The sequence below is a fragment of the Prionailurus bengalensis genome, chromosome D1, assembly GCF_016509475.1.
Source record: "Prionailurus bengalensis isolate Pbe53 chromosome D1, Fcat_Pben_1.1_paternal_pri, whole genome shotgun sequence".
In the NCBI taxonomy this organism is placed as follows: Eukaryota; Metazoa; Chordata; class Mammalia; order Carnivora; family Felidae; genus Prionailurus; species Prionailurus bengalensis.
The window spans coordinates 15,273,839-15,292,924 of NC_057346.1; the positions used below are offsets into that span (position 1 = coordinate 15,273,839).

The window sequence follows — 19,086 nt, forward strand, 5'->3', positions numbered from 1 at the left end:
TTAGAAGGGAGAGAGGAACTCACATTTATTAAAGGTTTACGACAGCCCTGTGCTAGATGCGCTCTCTCTCTCTCTCTCTCTCTCTCTCTCTCTCTCTCTCTCTCTTTCTCTTTTAAAGCAGGCTTCACACCGAGCATGGAGCCCACCATGGGGCTTGAACTCGCGACCCTGAGATCAAGACCTGAGCTGAGATCAAGAGTGGGAACTCGATCAACTGAGCCACCCAGGCGCCCCTGTAGATGCCTTCTCTTTAATCCTCAAAACAATCCCACGAGATAGGCATTGCCGTTCCCACCTTATAGACGAGGAAGCTGTGTTGTGGTCATGGCTTCTGCCTGATGCCAGGGATGACTCCCTACAGCTCCCCCAGAAACCCCTTTCCTAAATGCCAGGACAGACGTCCCCCCAGGAAGGAGCAGTCCAACCCTAAGGTAGGGGAAAGGACCAGCCGGCATCCCCCCGCTCTTGATCCTGTGATTTATTTTCCTAGGCGCAAAGCCCTTGTTGAAGGGAGCGTCTTCATTACCCCTCCCTCTCCACTCTGCCCACCCATCCTGGCACCCCCAGCTTGGGGGTAGGCTATGGCAGTCCCTCATCTTGCGGGAGAGCCGGAGGGGCTTGGGCAAGGCATGGATGTGCTCTGAAGATAGCATCTTTCCTGCCCCTCTCTCCTCCTGCATTGCTCTCCAGATGTGTGATGTTCTCAGCTTTGCCCTGCTCAGCGGGGCCCCGGGAAAGGTTGCCACACATTAGAGAGTGGTCCGCGGAGGGGGAGCAGGCAATGGGGCAGCATGGGGGAGGAGGGCGGGGAGGCGGTTGCAAGGGACAGTCGGGGAGGGGTGCGAGTGACAGCCCAGGCCTCCCCTCCCCTCCTCTGACAATGACAGGGCGGAGCCCCGCCAGCCATAGCAACCTGGCAGGGAGACGGAGCGGGCAGTGCCATACGGGGGTTGGGCCTACAGGCCCACCCTCTCCCGGGGCAGCCGCAGGAGGTCTTGACGTGTGAGATGGACACAGTCAGCTCCCTCTCCCCTCGTGCCCCGCATCTCTGCTGAGGCCTGGCCACTCACCACCTCTCCCCAGCCACAGCCTCCCACTCACTTCCCAGAACCCCATTCTTCCACGGACGCCAGATGTATCTTTCCAGGGTGCCGTGTTACCCAAGTCTCTCTCTGGGAGCTCATCGAGAGTGGCTCTCAGTGACCTTCCCCAGCAAAGTAAAAAGCTCAGCCCAGAGGCCCCAGAACACATTTTAGTCCCAAGGACTGTATCCAAGAGCCCTGTGCTAGACAGGCCACTCCCTGCGGTAAACTCCACCTGCTCCGGGCTCTGCCCTTCCCCGTTCCCCGAACCCAGGCCCATCACCTTCCAACCCCCAAGTCCTAGCTCTCAATGCGGCACCTGCAGGGACGAGAGAGAGCCTTCCCCGGTGCCTCTGATAGTGGCAGCCAGTCCTCTCTGTCACCCTCTTCCCACACTCAGGGATGGACTCCTGGGTGGCCGGCTGCAGCCTGACTCTTCTGCCCAATGAGCCAGTAAGCTTCCAAGGGCAGGGCGCCTCCCTGGAGAAACCTGTACCGGAGATGACTGACCTGGTGTCACGGACGGAGCTGCTTCTCAAGAGGTGAATATGCAACTCTGACTTTGCTTTCCTGGGTCTCACTTTGACTCACTCAGCAGCCATCTGCCAAGCATCTAAGCCCGTGGCGGGCAGTGTGCCAGGTGCTGGGAACACAGCAGGGACTGAGACTTGGTCCTTCCCGAGGAGAGGACACCCAGCCAGCCACTGACTGTGCGCTGTGCTAAGGAAGGGTCTAGAAGCCCCCAGGAGAAACAAAACCTTGGAGCTACACGAAGACCTGAAAGCTAGTTGGAGCTGGCAGAGGAAAGGGGGCTGGGGAGGGGTGAGTTCTCCAGGCTCTCTTTTCCCATTTCTGAATTGTTTTTGAAAAGCTGACAAAGGCTTAAACGAACGCAAAAGGTCCAGAAGCAGCCAGAGTGAGAAGCAGGCTTGCCTCGCATTCCCACGTGGGTGCCACCCAGGCGCCCTCTCGGGGGTAACCCCGGTGGCCCATTTCTCACGTACCTTCCAGAGAGAGTCAAACAGACATAAGCATGAGCCCCTGTGGCAACTCTGTGGCTCGGTCCACTCCAGGCCTCTCGCCCCCTCTGAGGCCCCCTCTTTGCCATTTCCTGCCACCTGACCACGGGTCCCCCATTTCCCCAGAGACCTGGGGGCCCATTGTCATTCTGCTCCGCAGGGCTTCACGGCCTCATCGGTGCTAGCTAGGGTCCCAGGGGAGGGCTCTGAAGGGATACCAGGAGGACAAGACTTAGATCTAGGTTTTTCCAGGGGATCCCGTCCCCCGCAGACCACCAAGGTCCAGCTCTCTGACCCCCAAGCACTCCCATAATCCCAAACCAGGAGTGTCCAGATGACTAGCCAAATCCATGATGTCTCTGACCCCACAGACTCAGCCCATAGCCCTTTGCCTCCGGGCCTTTCAGCTGCTTTAAGTCAGACCACCTTGTCGCCCTTGGCCCAGGGACAGTCCTGGAAAGAAGGGACTGACGCTCCTCCCTCCCCATTAACTGCCCCATCGTCCGCCCCTCTCACAGAGCTCTTAGCCCAACCAGAGTCCTGCCCTTAGGGAGAGACGAGGGCCTGTGCCCTGGTGGGTGCTGGTGTGTTTGTCTCAGATGGGCAGCTCTGAGGCCCAAGGACTCCCCCACAGGGGGGGGGCACGGACAGGGCATGGGCACAGGGCCACCGTAGGCTGAGCCTTCACCCTACCTGATTTGTTCTTGTATTCAATATCGAAGCCCGTGATGATGCTATTCCCGTCGAATCGCTGGGTCCAGCGCAGGTTCATGCTCCGGGCCTTCACCTCCCGGATCTCCAGCTCTGGGGGGTCAGGGGGTTCTGGGGAGCGGCAGAAGGAAGGAGAAGTGAGGACGGCAGCAGAGAGCATGGCCTCCTGCCTATCTCCAGAGAAGGCCAGGGTTCTGCTGTGTCCCGGGGAATTGGTGCCAGCCGTGGTCTTCCCATGGGCTCTGAACCCGGGGTCAGGGCAAGGTGGGCCAGGGGGAGGCCCAGCGGTGGGGCTCAGAGGCAGAGTGGGGCCTAAGCTTGGTCTCCTGCTTTGTTCCCCTTCTCTTCGTTGGCCGGTGGGAGGGCAGGCCCTCTTGCAGGGATCCCCCTGACCCGAGAGTCTGTTTGTCCTCCGTGAAGAGCTCTCAACTTTTCCCGGCTTGACTCTCCCTGCCCTCATCTCCTCCCGGGTCCGGGGCCACAAACCCAGATGCCCCCCACTTCTGGAAGCAGCAGTGCGTTCTACAGTGACCGTGGCTGGTGTAAACCCTGCCGTCCGAAGTGTGCCTGGAAGGGCCCTTACTGCCCCGCTCTGGCCGGAAGGGAGAGCGTAGGAAGGCTCTTCTCAGAGGCTGGTTTCTATCATCCTCCACCACGGTGTGGGTGATGACCCCGTTCTTGAGGTGGAGCTGGCAGCGGGCAGCTGGCTCCCTGGGGAAGGGCTTGGGAACGGTGGGGCACAGGTACCTTGCACAGTGAGTTGGATCAAGCCCCGGTCTTCCCCATATGAGTTGATGGCGTGGCAGCTGAAGAACACAGAGTCCCCACGGTCAGCTGGCTTGAGCTGGGAGGTGGCCCGCAGGGCAGGAGGATGGGGAGAGAGGGAGGAAATGGGGAGAGTGCTTGAGAGCTGGTCTGCTGAAGGGCGCTCACTCTAGTGGGGGGGCAGCAAGGCCACCTCTCCTGGGAGAGGGACCCACAAGGGCTTTGTCAAGGGCTCCTCTTCTCTCAAAGTTCCAAGGATGGAGGGGTGGAGGAGTCCAGGCAGGGAGGGGCTGAGGGGGCACAAGGGGGAGAAAGACAGGGGCTGAGGGGATCTCAAGAGGGAGGGAAGGGCTGAAAGTCGAAGGAGAAGGGGAGGGACTGAGGAGTCCCAGAGGGAGGGAGGAGCGGAGGGGTCCGGGAGGGAGGATGGAGTCCAGGGGTTCCAGAAAAGGGAGAAGGGCTGAGGGTTCCACACATTTAATGGCTGTAGGGTTGTCAGGAAGGAGGCATAGTGAGGTTCTAAGGTAGAGGCTCCCCAATGAAGAAGGGAAATAGGTAGGAAAGGGAAGGTGCTTTTTGGGGTGAGGGGAGGGGCTCCCAGATCCCCATCTACCTCCAATAGATACAGCGGTAAAATTGCGGGCTCCCCACTTTCAGAGAGTGGGGTCCCCCTGAGACCGGGGCGTGGTTGCTCACCTTCAGCGTGGAGACAACCTCATCGCCGTTGTCCTTGGTGGCGATGGCGTACCTCATGACTCGGTCGGGGTCGATGACCGTGTCCCCCTTCTCCCAGCGGATGATGATGGGCCGCTCACCCCTGGCTGTGCAGTTGAGCTCCTTGGCGTGACCCTTGATGGCGATGGTGGTGTTGGGGTGGGAGGTGATCATGGCCGGGACTGGGGAGGGGAGGAGGTGCAGGAGGCCCCAGTGAGGGGAGGGGGGCGGCCAGCCTGGGGGAGGGGCGTGTGCCTTGCGCAGAGGCCCCGCCCCCGCTACCCCTCCCCTGCAGAGCGCCTTAGCCCCAGGGACGGGGTCTATCAAAAGTTGTGGGGGGCTGTCAGAAACCCCGCTTGCCTATCTTCCTTTTCCGCCTCCCCACCCATGGCTGGCGTGGCCTCTCTCTTCACCAGGGATTCTTATATTCCGCGGACACCTTTTCAGCGTGTTTTAAAACGCACAATATATACAGAACTACAAAGGAAACCAGATACGTTGAAGTATGGCTATACAAATATTAAAAGCCTCCAAAGGCAAACTTTTCACATAGCATATCACATATCAATATGTGGGGTTTTTTATTACCCTTTATCAAATGCTGTCTAGTGCTGAGTTACATCAGCACGATTCCGTAACGGCAATAAGCATAAATGCGAGAGGTGGGGTACGAAAGCACCTGTGGCTTTCTGCCGGGGGGGGGGGGGGGGGGCTCGGGTGCTGCTTCTGCTGTGGTTTGTTGCTTATATTCAACATGGAAGGAAATGCTACATGCCAGCTCTAAGTTGGTGGGGAAAAAAGATGTGCTCTCTTCTCCTATGCAAATTCCTAGACCCCTTGGATCAGATCCATGGACTTTCTGAGGGGGCGGGGGGGGGGTGGTCTCCGGACCCTAGGTTAGTTATGAACCCTACTCTAAAGCACGGGGGCCTTTGCTTTGTGTGCATGGCTCAGGCTCTCTCCAAGGCTCAGGCTCAGCCGGTTTACTCCTCTCGAACAGCTGAGAAGCTCCCCTGTTCATCCAAACAAAATGCAACACAAAACCCCGCAGAGCGTCGCCATTATTAAGGTCTCTCAAGCAGCTTTAACGGGTTTCTCCCCACCTCCCCGCTGAGCTGAGAAAATCACCGTGAAGCAACCAAGGCCCCAGCTGGCCATCAGGAGGCCCCTCCCAGTGCCCTGAAAAGAAGCGTCTAGATCTTGACCCTCTTCTGGGCCTGAGCACCTTGGCTAGCAGCAGGAGGAGGGGCCGGGCAGAGGGAAGGATGGTCTCGGCTGCCAGGGAAATCCTGTCCCCACTCTCCTCCCTCCAAGTCAACAAATATGCATTGAGCGTCCATGCCATTACGTGGCACTGTGGCAGGCCTGCGGGACACGCACGCTGTGAGACAGGGTCCTTGCCTCTCGGAAGGAGGGGGAGAGGGGAGGGGGACACACACCTGCAGGAACCCCATGAAAATGTGGAGGATCTGAGCAGTGTCGCACAGAGGTATTAGGAGAAATTACCTTTGACTGAGGGTATCTGGGGAGGCGCCATCCATCCATTCAACGAGTATTTATTGAGCACCTGTTATGTGCCGGGCTTTGTCCTGGGTTCCAACAGTGAACAGGACAAACCAGATCTCGAGGAGTTTCATGGTAGCGGTGAGCACAGACAAGACTAGCAATCCTGGCACAGGATGGCAAGTACTATGCTGGGGAAATGCATACGGGACACAGCGGGACTTAGATGCGGACCCCAGGCCATGGGGCCTGCTAGAGCAGAGACAGCCGTACGTAGGGCAGACCCCAGGAAGCAAAGTGGTGTGATGCACCCGCAAGACTGTCCTTGCCCTTGCCTTCTCCTCACCCCCTTTCTGGGAAAACCTGCCTGTCTGAGTACAGGACGCAGTGGCTCTCGTCTGCGGGATGCCGTTAGCCCATTAGCCACTCAGGAGCCCACAGACTGGGCTGGCAGTGGTTGACAGTGAGAATCAGACATCACTCCACCTTCCCACCCCCACCCATGGTGGGAAGAAGACCCCTCCCCACACTGAATTCTGCAGAGCAGAGACCCAGCTCATCATCATACCCCATCAATGGCCTGCCTGGGCAACCGTGCAAGACGGCTCCCAGTCTCTGTCCCAACACCCCCCAGCTGCCCTCTGGGGCACCGGGTCCCTGCTCCATGTCAGTGGCTGATCTTTTCTTTCCCTCCCAGTGTCCTCAGGACTTTTCTCCCCTCCAGTTTTAATCTTTTTAAATGGAGAGAGCGAGAGAGAGTGAGAGAGCGAGCTGGGGGGGGGGGGGGGGACACAGAATCTGAAGCAGGCTCCAGGTTCCGAGCTGTCAGCACAGTGCGATCCCGTGAACCGCGTGACCATGACCTGAGCTGAAGTCAGACGCTTAACTGACTGAGCCACCCAGGCGCCCCTCTCCCTGCAATACCCTCCAGTATTACAGACCTACTCAAAGTTCTTCCCAGCAACTCTCCAGGGTCGCCTGACTTCTAAGGACAAAGGATGCCATGCAGCCCTAACGATGATGTGCCCTGAGACACCAGTCGGTGGGTGAGGAGACATTTGAAACAGGTGTGGGGGATGAAGGGCAGTGTCTGGTGTCCCAGAAGTCACACGATGCAGCCAGCCACCTTCTCCGCCTTCTGTCTTACGGGACTTGACACTGAAGCCAGCCCTGGCCCCTGGCCCCTGCACCAGCCTCCGAGCACAATCCCCAGCCCTAGCTCATCAAATAACGAAGCAGATAAATTTTATAATGCACAGCATTACACCAGGATATACAATAAAACGCGAAAGACAAATAACGAGGTGCAAGTTATAATGAAGAAAAAGCCTGCAGTCAGAGACATCCGTGTATGAATTATTGACTAAGGTTTTACACTCTCAAGGATGTGTGGAGGAATATTTTCCATCAAAGATTTGCATAATTCACTCGTATAAACCTGGGTAGAATATAGAGTGAGATTTTACATCAACAAGTCAGGCCTTGCATTTCAGATGCCTCCATTTTTTTTTTTTTTCTGAAGGATTGAAATGCAGGGGTGTGGGGGCAGGGGCACATGGGCTACCTCTGCTCGCCCCACGGTGAATGGCCAGAGACAGGGGCCGGGGACCCCTGAGTGGGCCAAGCCCTGAGGCCTTCCTGGAGAAGAAGAGGTTTGAGGAAGTCGGAGGAAAAGAAGAATCTTCTTCTGGTAGGAGCACTTCAAAGCTCCGCACCAGATCAAGAAACTTGTAGCACATCCCTGTTTTGTTCTCCAGGAAGGGCTGCCCTAGCCTGTCCAGGGCATGTGTGGGGATTATAAAGGCACCCCTCTGGCTGGATGCAACCCGGTGCCAAGAACCATAGTCTGGCCAGTGGGAAAAGACCTGGGCTTCAGGCTCCACTTGCCCCTTAGGCCCTGCACCTTTGAGCAGTGCACAACCTATGCATCTGTACATGGCAGTCCCACCCCAGGGAGACTTCCCAATCATGTTTGTTTTAACGTTTATTTATTTTTGGGACAGAGAGACAGAGCATGAACGGGGGAGGGGCAGAGAGAGAGGGAGACACAGAATCGGAAACAGGCTCCAGGCTCTGAGCCATCAGCCCAGAGCCTGACGCGGGGCTCGAACTCACGGACCGTGAGATCGCGACCTGGCTGAAGTCGGACGCCTAACCGACTGCGCCACCCAGGCGCCCCTCATGTTTGTTTTAAGAGACAGACATGGGGGCAATTAGAGAAAAGAGGGTCTCGGGAGATCCTGGATAAGTCTCAGAGCCCACTTGGTCCTTTAGCCCCGGGGCGGGGGTGGGTTCCTTTCAACCACGGTTATTGTAGTGAGTATCGGCTCAGTACAACCCAATGCTCTCCTCACAGCCTCAAAGCTCAGAGCATGTTCAGAGGAGCCCATCTAAGAAGAGGAAGCTCTTCTGTGGCCCCCCCCACCCAGCTTGAAGGGGTTGGGGGCCAGGCAGGCGTGGGCCCTATTTGTGTCTTCACCAAGTATGGAGCCTTTAATACAGTAGAGTCAACCTCAGGTTCACCACCTGTGGTATGAAGACAGGCCACCTCCCTGCAGAGTTGTTTTGGGGGCCGATAAGTCCGTATACGTGAAGGGCCTGCCACGTAGCAGCTGCTGGAGAAACCTGGGCACTATTCCCATCCCAGGGCTCTCAGGCCCCTCCCTCTGCTGTTCCAAGACAAGCCCCAGATAAACGCATCCACCTCTTAAGATGTCACTTGCCAGACTATTCCACAGAATCACAGACACCTAGATTTGCAGAACCCAAGTAACGTTCGATACGGCAGTTACCAGCCACGTGTGGCTCCTGGGCGCTTGAAATGTGGCTCCCACGAACTGAGATGTGCTGTGAATGTACCGCTCGCACTGGGCTTCGAAAACGTAGGAAGAAAAAGAATAATGTAAACTGTATCCTCAAGAATGTCGCACTGGTTACACGTTAATATTTTAGAGACACTGAGTTAAATGAAATACAGTTGACTCTTGAACAATACAGGTTTGGACTGCATGGGTCCACTTATAGGCGGATGTTAAAAAATGAATACAGTCCAGCACTGTGAATGTATTTTCTCTTCCTTACGATCTTCTTAATAACATTTTCTTTTCTCTAGGTGACTTTATTGTTAAGGACACAGTCTATAATACACACGACATGCACAGTATGTGTTAATGGACTGTTTATGTAATGGTAAGGTTTCTGGTCAACAGTAGGCGATTAGCAGTTAAGTTCTGGGGAACCCAAAAGTTACATACGGATTTTTTTGCTGCTTTGAGGGGTCGGCACCCTTACCCCCTGCATCGTTCAAGAGTCAACTGCAAACTATTACTATGAATCTCAGTTGTTTCTTTTTTCACTTTTTGAACGTGGGACAATGAGAAGAGTTCAAGTTACACAGGTGACTTGGCTTTGTTCCTGCTGAGTGACCCAGACCCTTTGTTCTACAAACGAAGAAACTGAGGCCATACAGGGAAGTGATTTGCTTACGGTCACACCACTAGGAAACCCCAGTGTATCTGAAGGGCGGGCCGATGGGAGAGGGGAAGCTCGCCACACAGGGCTGGAACACTGATGGCAGATGCTGGGAGAGAGATTCCCCAGTTCTTTAGCATCACAAGGACAGCCCCAGGTGACTCATGAAACAGGAGGGCTCGTCCAGGGCACTCGACGGAGGACATTAACAAGCTGGAGTGTGACCAGGAAGATGGGCACATCGCAGACTGGGAAATCTGAAGAGTGGCCGAAAACCGGGGGTCTGTAACTTGCGGGGAGGGGCATGGGAACAAGACACAATGGTTCTTGATAAAGGGGGAAGGACAGACGTCCTATGTGGCCGAAGAAAGAATTTTCTGGTAGTTTTTGTTGTTTAGGGAAAGTGTTGCAATGGGAGGCAGTGATCCCCTGCACCAGAAGTAGGCAACCCTGAGCAAAGGCAGAGGAGACCCAGGCAGGACCAGAGGACCTCGCCCTTGGGAGTGTCTGGGTCTCTGGAGAGAGGGAAAAATGTCTGGGTCTCTGGGAATCTGGCTCACTGTTCTGGGAGGCAGTTCTCCGATCCACCATACTCTCCTTGCCTACAGGAGTCTGCAGCCCTCTGTCCTCGGCAAGAAGCAGACAACCTGCCTCCCAGGGCCACAGTGCCCTCCTGTGCCCACACACCGGGGGCCCATCTGCTCTCCTCTTCCCTCCCCCTCCCCCTTGCCTCTTGCTCCGGATCGCAAGGTCTCTCTGCTCCACTGATTCACGGTCACCAACACGACTGAACCTAAACACTCACTGCTCTGTGCCCCAGGGGGCTTTCTGGGTTGAAGGCAGGCCCCCCCCACCCCCCGCCCATAAGGATTCCCTAGAGAGATGTTCATGTTCAGTCACCTACCCACAGGAGCACAGATACACGCACACACACAAGCAGTGATAAGAGCACACCCCAAAGTCACCAACACAATCACCTGTGCTCTGACATCCTTACCCATAGACTCATACGTGGCGTCACATACACATAACATGATGCGGTTGTCGGCCGCATGTCGATACCCTGATGTTGCCTAGGGTACATCTACCCACAGCCCTCCATTACATAAGTGCCCCCACCGTCCACACACACACACACACACACACACACACACACACACTTTTATGATTACCTTTCACCGGGAACTTACCCTCTACCATGTGCTGGCAGTATTTTAGTACTTTAACTGAATTAACTCAGGGGACGTAGGTCCTGTCTATACTCCCGGCTCCAAAGCCTGGGTCCCAACGTGTTTCTTGACTAAGCTCTATGGCCTCCCCGGGCCCGTGATGCCCACGATGGAGCAGGCGATAAGCTGCGTGCTTTGCCTCTTGGCTTTACTGCTCAGGGATTCCCCCCTCAGCAGCAACCAGGAGAAGTCTTATTATCCTCATTTTTCGAATGAGGAGACCAAGGCTTTCAGAAGGCACTTCTTCCCTCTCTAAGTCCCCGCTACTGTGGTTGCAGGGGATGGCCACCTCTTACTGTCTGTCTGCCATGCACGCACACGGCATCTGGCCTTGGAAAGTGGCATTTGGCTGGCGCCGAGGGGCCGTGGCTCCTCTGTGGTGGACAGCCCCAGCAGGACACTCCCGGGCAGGCATCAGGGACGGCAGCTTTAGAGGCACAGCAGGGGAGGAAGAGAAGGGATTGTATGCACGGGGGCTGAGTCCTGTGTGACAAATGCTAATAGCAGCCACATAGGCAACATGATGCGCCAATGGGACACAGGAGGCTTTAATGAGATACAATTTCTCTGCTTTCCCGCAGTGTAATTCAATTAACAGCCAGGAAAACCTAATTTCTTTTTACAAAGAGGGGTGCAGGGGGAGATTCTCTGGGGACTCGGGAACAGGGAGGGGCTGGGCGGAGAGGCATGGAGGAGACCCATGTAGGCCAGCCGCCTCTAATACACAGCCCCTTCCAACACAGCCCCTTTAGGCGGAGAGGGAGAGGGCGGGCCATTTCCCTGAGGTCCTATAGGAAGTCCTGTGTGAACTGGGCCAGTTTTGTCCAAAGCGTTACAGTCCCCGCGCCCAGTTTGGTGCCTGGCACCACACGTGGCCAAATCAGAGCAACTCTGGTCGAGGCCACAGATGACATCCAGGGCCCCCTCCCTGATACCCCGTGTCATTGCACTTGTCCCTCTTATGGGCATAGGGCATCCCCGGCACGGTGCGTGTCTTAGACGGCAGCGTCCTGGGATCCTTGTCTCTGGCTGTGAGACTCCCCAGGGGGGAAGCATCTCTGTTCAGGGCTCGGCATATCTGTGGAAAGCTCCCACGCGCAAGGCACCTCTCTTGTTCCCTGCCAGGGCCCCGGGCCCACCTGCTTGGGCCCGCAGTCAGACTCGCTCCAGGGCAGGGAGGAACCTTGTCGGGCCTTTGGTGCCCAGGCCGCTGCTTTACAGCCATGCCGAAATTTCAGATTTTCTCCTCCTGGTTCCTCTGGGGCCTTCTTGGCAGGCGTCACGGAGAGGAGAAAGGCACCAGGCTGGGCGGAATCCGCCCCCTCCCCTCGCTCCGGGACCCTCCTGGGGCAGCAAGCCGAGGGGAGAGGAAATCAATTTCAGAAACAAGACAGTTGTCAGAATCCGATGTAACCGGTTCCCGTCTGTGAAATTACTCGCAGGCCGGCTCCTGTCACCCCCGAGGTCCTGCCCGGACCAGCTGCTATTTACATTTTAATTTGATGTGAGAGGCTGATAGATTTTTAAAACACCGCGAGACAGCTCCGCTTCCTTGCTCACCCCCAGCCTCCACAGACTTTCCCACCAACCCCAGGCTTGGAGATGGGGCTCTGGGGCCCTGCTTCCCAGGCCGGGGAAAGTTCCTGGCAAGTTTGCATAGACCTTGAGCAGCCTTTGCAAGGAGCTTAATTCTTGTTAAGGAGGGGGCCTGGGGGCGGGGGTCTCAGCCCCTACATTACCGGTGAGGAAGTGGAGGCTCAGAGAGGTTAAGTGGTTTGTCTAAGGTCACACAGCTGGTGAATGGCAGGAAGGAGGCCGAGCCCCAAGTCCCCTGACAATTCGTCAGCTCCCTTTCCTTTGGTTCCATTTCAGCCTTCTCCTTCTGCCTGCTTGATTTTTCTCCCACTCTGGGCTTTATCCCAAGAGTGGGGAGCTGGCGGGGGGGAGGGGGTGCGGATGATGTAGTGCCGATGAATCCCCGGGGGAGCGCAGGAGCCCGGGATCTGGAGCGGGGCTGGGCTGGTGGGGCCAGGAGGCCAGGCCAGGTGGGGCTGGCCGTGAGTCAGGCGTCCTCTGTCTCCGTCTCCCTCCCTCTCTTCCGCCTGGTGAGTGGAGCTCAGCTGGTGTTTCTGACAAGTCCCCAAGCCACCAGGGAGGGAAGATTCAGTTATGAATACCCAAAGGAGAGGAACAGTGTGTGTGGGAAGGAGAATGTGGAAGACACAGAACGGGAATGCCACCGGCTGCTGGGAGAGGCCCGATAACATGTGGAAAAGGCACGGAGTGTCACATTCAGAGAGGAAGGACGGGCACCTCTCCATGTCACTCCTGGACCGGAGTATGTAGTCCTCACGGTGTTTTACGTTCCCGAGGCCTGCACCGTCCGGGGCTTCTCATGTGCATAAACTCACATCATCCTCACAACCACCTTATCTTGGTTCCCACGTTTCAAATGGGGAGACTGAGGTTCAGAGAAGTAAACCGCCCAAGGTCACACAGCTAGTAAGTGGCAGAGCCAGGACTCGCCCCAGGGGCCCGTGGTTTTACCCACGATGAGACACCGGCCAGAGAAGAGCAGTAGACAGGCGACCGGGTCGCCAGCACTGGGGTGGGGGGCAAAGAGCCCAGCTTCTTCGAAGAGAAATGTGGTCACATTTGGGGGCAAGAAGACTGGTCTGGGAACCCGGAGACTAAGGGGTTGGGCTATTTTGCTCTCCTAGGTGGGGGGCCTGGGGGAGAGGGTGCAGGAGGTCCTCAGGGCTGGCTGCACATAGGAATTACCTGGAAAACTTCAAAAAATTTCTTGTTGCACAGTCCCCATGCTCAGAGGCTCTGGTTTCATTGGTGCAGGGTGGAGGCCGGGGTGGGGGGGCTTGTCACACATGGTTTGGGGAGGAACCGCGGGGCTGGATGGGCCTCCTCTTCCACCTCTGGTTCCTCCTCTGTGGCGGGGAGGACAATCTTAAAGCCAATAGGATTGGAGGAAGGGCGGCAAAGTCCTGCTTTTCTTCACCGTCTCCGAGGAAGAAGCTTTCCTTTTCCAGGAAGTCCTTCTGAGAGTCTAACTGAAATGTCTTCAGGATTTGCACAGAGCTTCTCCCTAGTTAGGAAGCTCTGGGCATGCTAAAATGCTTTTTTGGATATCCCCCTCTTTGCCTTCTGAGAGGAGATTTTCCAGGGGACAGGAGATACCGCCCCCCCCCCCCCAAAGGCTCTTGAGAGCTCTGTAAACCCACTTGTCAGAGGAGAAGGGAGCCTCCTGGCTCAGCAGCTCTCAGCAGCTCTCATCTTTTGTTTCTGGAAGGATTACATGTACCCATCTGAGGTGAGTGGGCCCCTCCTTCCCCCCTCCCCCCACCATCCAGCCCACTCCCCTTCCTCCCCCCCAGGCTTGTGTCTCCTCCTTGTTAACAAGATCGTGACAAGAACACAAGAACGTAGCCCTGTTTGGAGGTGTGAGATAAGCTGCCACAAAGGGGCATTGTTGGTGTGCCGAGGTGGCAGGGAGGGTGGCTCTTTCAGCTCAGCCAGGCAGGAGCTCCAGGCTTCCCCAGAGAAGAGCTGGTGTGTGTGTGTGGGGGGGGGGGGTGCCTTCTGGTGCCTGCTTTGTTTTCTCCCTTCTTAAAGAGCCAGGGCCGTGGCGTTGTTAATTTGATTGCACCCACTTGGGCTGCACGTCTCCCCTGATTTGCCAAGCTCCACCTGAAGCATGAGATGAATTCAAATTGCATGGAAGCAATCAGCTTCGCTCTGAGGGGTGGTGGGGAGACGCCCGGGGAGCCGGGGGCCCGTGGGACCCTAGCTGCCCACCGCCTGCGTGCGTGCGGGCACGGCTGGCAGGCTCGGCGTGTGTGTGAAGGGCCGGGCTGAGGGTCGTGAAGGGCGGCATCTGTGAGACTTGGACCGCAAACCTGCTCCTGCTCCAGGGTGGTCTCGGTGGAGACCCACCGAGCCTCGCTTTCTCCGGCTATAAAATGGGGTCAGGCAGTTCTTCTTTGGCTCCCTGCCAAGGAGTACAAAGCGGACTTGGGGAGTATTCTCACGTCGGGGTGGGAGCCTGCTTCTCCCCCGTCTCTGGTCTTCCTTCTCCAGAACGTTGGGAAAAATGATCGCTAATAATAAAAATAGCTAACACTTACGGAATGCCTATGATGTGCCATGCGCCTCGATTAATGATTTATCTCATTAAATTCTTCGGCCCGACTCCCCCACCATTCTAGAAGGTGGGAGGCGTTTTTATTCCCATTTTCGAGATGCGAGAACACTCAACTCTGAAATTACCCTGAACATCGGAACGCTTTCAGGAACAAAAGGAGGTGGTGCCATTTTGAGTTACTTGGAAAACACTTCCAGGTCGTCGCCGTGAGAGCACCCTAAACCAGGAGTCAGCAAACTTTCTGTGTGTTGGGCCAGCCGGGAAACATTTTAGGCTTTGCAGGCCCTGGGTCTCTGTTCAGATGACTCAGCCCTGCCACCAAAGCTCGAAAGCGGCCGTGGACGGTAAGACGGGAGGAACGGGAGAGGCTGCGTTCCAGCAAAACTGGAAGCTGGCCAGGCTTGGCCCCAGCCCCGGTGCGCTGACCCCACCCCGGCCCTAGAGTCTGGCACACAGGAGTTTCTGGTTGGGACACTGGTTGCCTTGAGACAAGGACAGCCACGGGATGTTGGAAGGGAGGCCGTCTCGCCTTGCAGACTTCTGGAAAGCACGCGTGTATCGAATACATCACCGGGCATGGGTACTGGTACGGCCTGAAGGTGTCCCCCGCAAAGGGATACGTCAAGTCCCCAGGAGAGACGGGCACGGAGGAAAAGGGGTGTAAGGCCTCCCGGGGAGAGGCTGGGGCGCTGCACCCACAACTCGAGGGCTGCGGGGAGTCCCCGAGGAGGCAAGGAAGGACCCTCCCCAGAGGCTGCAGAGACGGCACCGCCCTACCGACATCTTGATTTTGCATTTTTAGCCTCCCTGGATTGCGAGAGAACCCATTTCTGGTTTTTTAGTCCCCCTGGTTCGCGCTCCTAGGAAACAAACACAGGGATCCAGCGCGGGAGAGAGATCTTCCCGCCAAGTGCCAGGGAGGAGAGGCCGCGTCTCTCCTCGGTGGAGCTGGAGGGGACTTTCCACCCCCTGCATCGTAGGGAGCCCGCTCCCCGTTACACTCCCACCCCACGCGCGGGCTGGCGGTAGGCAAGCAGGTTCAAGAGTCTGGGAGGGCCACACACACTCGACCCCTACCCCCAACCCCAGAGATAGACACTCGCTCAGTGAGCGCTCCGTGACTGCTGAATAATGAATGAACGGCGGCAGGCTTGGGCACGAGCAGACGTGAGCTGGAGAAAATCTTCAGAAACCCCATCTGGCCGTGTCTCGAGCCTCTGCAGACCCGAGAGGCCAGATGCGAGCCCGGTGCTCCTGGGCTGGAGGCCCCGAGGACCGGGCAGGGATGGGGTAGGGGGAGCGGTTCTGGGGGGATTCTGCAGTCTGCCCACCAGTGTCCTCCTTTCTGGCCCAGGACAGGGCACCGGCCAGCTACACACAGACTCGTGAGTCACCGTAGGGGGGTGGGCACTGCATCTGGGCCAGCAGGCTGCTCTAGGTAGAAACCCTGGCAGTGTGTCAGCCAGTATCCGGCTGCCTCAGAGCACGCCGCCGTCCCACCTTGCCCTGGCCAAAGCGAACACACCCGCCCTCCATTCTCATCTCCTGCATTTCTACTGGTGGCACCACGGTGCTTCTCATCGTGGCTTCAGGCCTTGGCTCTCCCGGCGCCTTGGTCCAACCCATCATCAACGCCTGGTGCTTGTTCCTTCGTAATGACTCTTAGATCCCCTGCTCAAGATCCTAGCATCGCTTCCAGATGTCGGTGCCACTCTTTCCACAAGAGCTCTCTCCCCGATCCCAGGCTGCCACCCTGTCATTAGAGTTTCTCCTCGCGGCCTTCCACACGGCTTCCTACCCCAGGGCCTTTGCTCGTGCTATTCCTTCCACCACCTCTTCTTTAAGGCTCAAGTCCCACTCCTCCAGAAAGCTCTGTCTGACCATGCCTGTCCACGCTGGGGTTTTCCTTCCGGGACCTAACATTGCACCGATAGCCCCAGACCCCTTGCACGTGATCTTGCCTTGTTTCCAGCTCCCTCACTAGTCTGTCAGTTCCTTGGGGGGCAGGAGTGGTGATTTATCAGGAAGTGCATGTTTACCGCTTGACTGTTCTAATGATTTACTCTGCTCCTACCATGCGGAGAGGCTTCGATCATAACGGGGAGAGCAGATCTGGGCTCCTCACTTAGGGTGGGGTCTGGAGGCACTGCTCCAGCTCTTTGCCGGCCTGCTTCTTATCCAGTAAACTGAGCTACCCAGTGATAACCCCAGCTCCCTTGTGTCTCAAAGTGTTTACTGTACCTTGATTAGCACGTAGGACACACATAATCCTTTGTTAATCAGATCTGCTGGAGCTGAACATAAGGAAGGCCTTGAATGACACCTCAGAGCCCAGACCATCCGGATGCTCTTCTGTGGTCACGGTCACAGGGACTTCCTGCCCCCACTGCCTAAAGCCTCTAACAAGGGCGCAGGGGCCCCAAAGAGCCTGGGGACAAGACGTCCCCAGTACAAGCACTTTCACATTGGGAGCGGAGGTTGTACATGGGCAAGGTCACTCCCTCCTCCTATCCCTTCAGTAAAACACTCCTCCGCTTGTCAGGGGGCCCGGCTTGTCATGGTGGTGAGGGGAGGAGAGGTCAGGGAAGGGGGCTGTCCCACGTGGACACTGTCATTCTACCCTGACACCTGTGCAAAGGACCCTTCGGGGGCTAGGTTTGGCATGTGATGTGACTTGCTCCAATGACACAGCTGGCCTCTGGAGGTCAGTAAGATCTCCCACGTTTCTTTGGTTCAGACTTGTCTTTTTCTGTAAACCCTGAACGTGGCCCATTTGTTGAGCTCTGTTAATGCCTTAGGGGCTGAGGGAAGGGGAGAGAAGGATTCTGATTTCTCTTAACAGAGGAGCAAACAGAGTCCAGGGAGACGAAGTGACTGGCCCCAGGTCACCCAGGGTGTAATGGGGGACACTGAGATAAGAGATCAGGACTCCCTTCTCCCTGCTCAGGGCCTTCCTGTCCCCTGAGCCATCCACTCATTTCGGCGTCCCTGGGTCCTGCACAGGGTGGGGAGAGCCTGGGCGGGCCCCTGGCTGCGTACCTCCTGGGGAGGGTCTAGGGGCGGGGAATGCAGGACGGAGCCTGGCCTGGTGACAGGACGTGTCCAACCTCTCTGCTCACCCCTGTTTGAGGAAGCAGGAGACAAAGTGCCGCTCCTCACTCTATGAAGTTGAAGATCAATAAGGCCAAAGAGCCCGCTGGATAATTATTGCCATGGAAATCACGGCAATGGCTCATTCCCTCCTCCCCTCCCCTCCGTCTCTCCCTCCTTTACCAGAGGCTGGGAGGCCAGGCCCCAGGCTTGCAGAGACCCTAGGCTTGGCACACACCAGGGTGGTGCTCCCTCGGCTGCCTCGAGGCTGGGCAGGTGAGGCTGACTGGTGACCAGCACTGGGGTGGGCAGGGTAGGTAATGTGCCCAAACTCCCCGGCCGTGGCAGGGCCAGCGGCGGACCCAGGCCGGTGTGACTCAGCAGCCAAGCACTGTCCTTCTCTGCCACCTGCCACTCTGCTTTCCTGCCTCGTCCCCTGACTGCCGAACTGGCAGAGAGGCTATGAAACCCACCCTTCGGCCAATCAGGGAGGCTCATCAGGGCGGAGGGAAGCACCAAGGGGGTGACCTGTGACCCCGCGTGATGGGACCAGACCTCTGGGCTGGGGTCAGTTGGCCTGTTGTCCCCAGCAGGGCAGGCCAGAGTGGGCAGAGGCCTCTGCTGAGCAGGCATTCCCACAGAGGGCCCAGCCTGCAAGGGACTCCAGTCTGGTGAGGACACAGGCCCTCCCGCCAGGGAGCACAGAGGAAAACCTTGGGCCAGGTACTTGGCCTCCTCATGCCTGTTTCTTCTTGTGTGCAGAGAGGGCCCTTCTGAGTATGTGTGCGGACATCCCAATCCACACGTCCAGGGCCTTCTGTGTGCCCTGCAAACAGCCGTCCCTCAGGCTTCGGGGTCATGCTCCTGGCAGGGAGTCAGATCCCTGGGAGGACAGACTGAGGAAGACACTGTGGAAGATCCTAGAAGTCAGCTCGGGGCATTCCCTGGAATGTGGTCCAGAAAGGGAGTTGGGGGCTCTGGGGAGTCATTTCCTTTGGCCATAGACTCCTTGCCCTGTGGGAGGGGCAGGGGCTCTGAGGGCCGAGGAGGCCTTCTAGAGCCGGAGCCCCAGTCACTGGGTCTGTGGGAAGTGCTGCTTCTGCCCGACAAGAAAGTCTTTCCTTTGGGCAAATTTGAAATTAGGACCATCTCGGGTCATTGGAAACACCAGACTTTGCATCCCGCCCTATGTACTGCACCAACGGTCAACCGCTACCCAGGCCTGGGACCCCCTTCCCCGGGTGGGCTGCCTCCACTCCTCCAGTCCCCACTTGGGCTCCATTCTCCGTTCTCCTGCCTTCCAGTGACTCTGCGGCCGGGTGTGTGCCTGTGGAGGGCTCTTGGAT

The 19,086-nt window shown here is 57.1% G+C and overlaps 1 protein-coding gene across 1 annotated transcript in view; it reads right to left on the reverse strand.

The window, feature by feature from the left end:
- The window catches only part of DSCAML1 (DS cell adhesion molecule like 1), a 348,705-nt gene that overhangs the window by 54,819 nt on the left and 274,800 nt on the right, over positions 1–19,086 (reverse strand). Inside the window, exons 12-14 of the mRNA XM_043579447.1 lie at positions 4,274–4,473; positions 3,560–3,656; positions 2,795–2,923 (exon numbers count right to left, since the gene is read on the reverse strand). Of these exons, the coding sequence (XP_043435382.1) occupies positions 2,795–2,923; positions 3,560–3,656; positions 4,274–4,473 (426 nt within the window). The remainder of the gene's footprint in view (positions 1–2,794; positions 2,924–3,559; positions 3,657–4,273; positions 4,474–19,086) is intronic.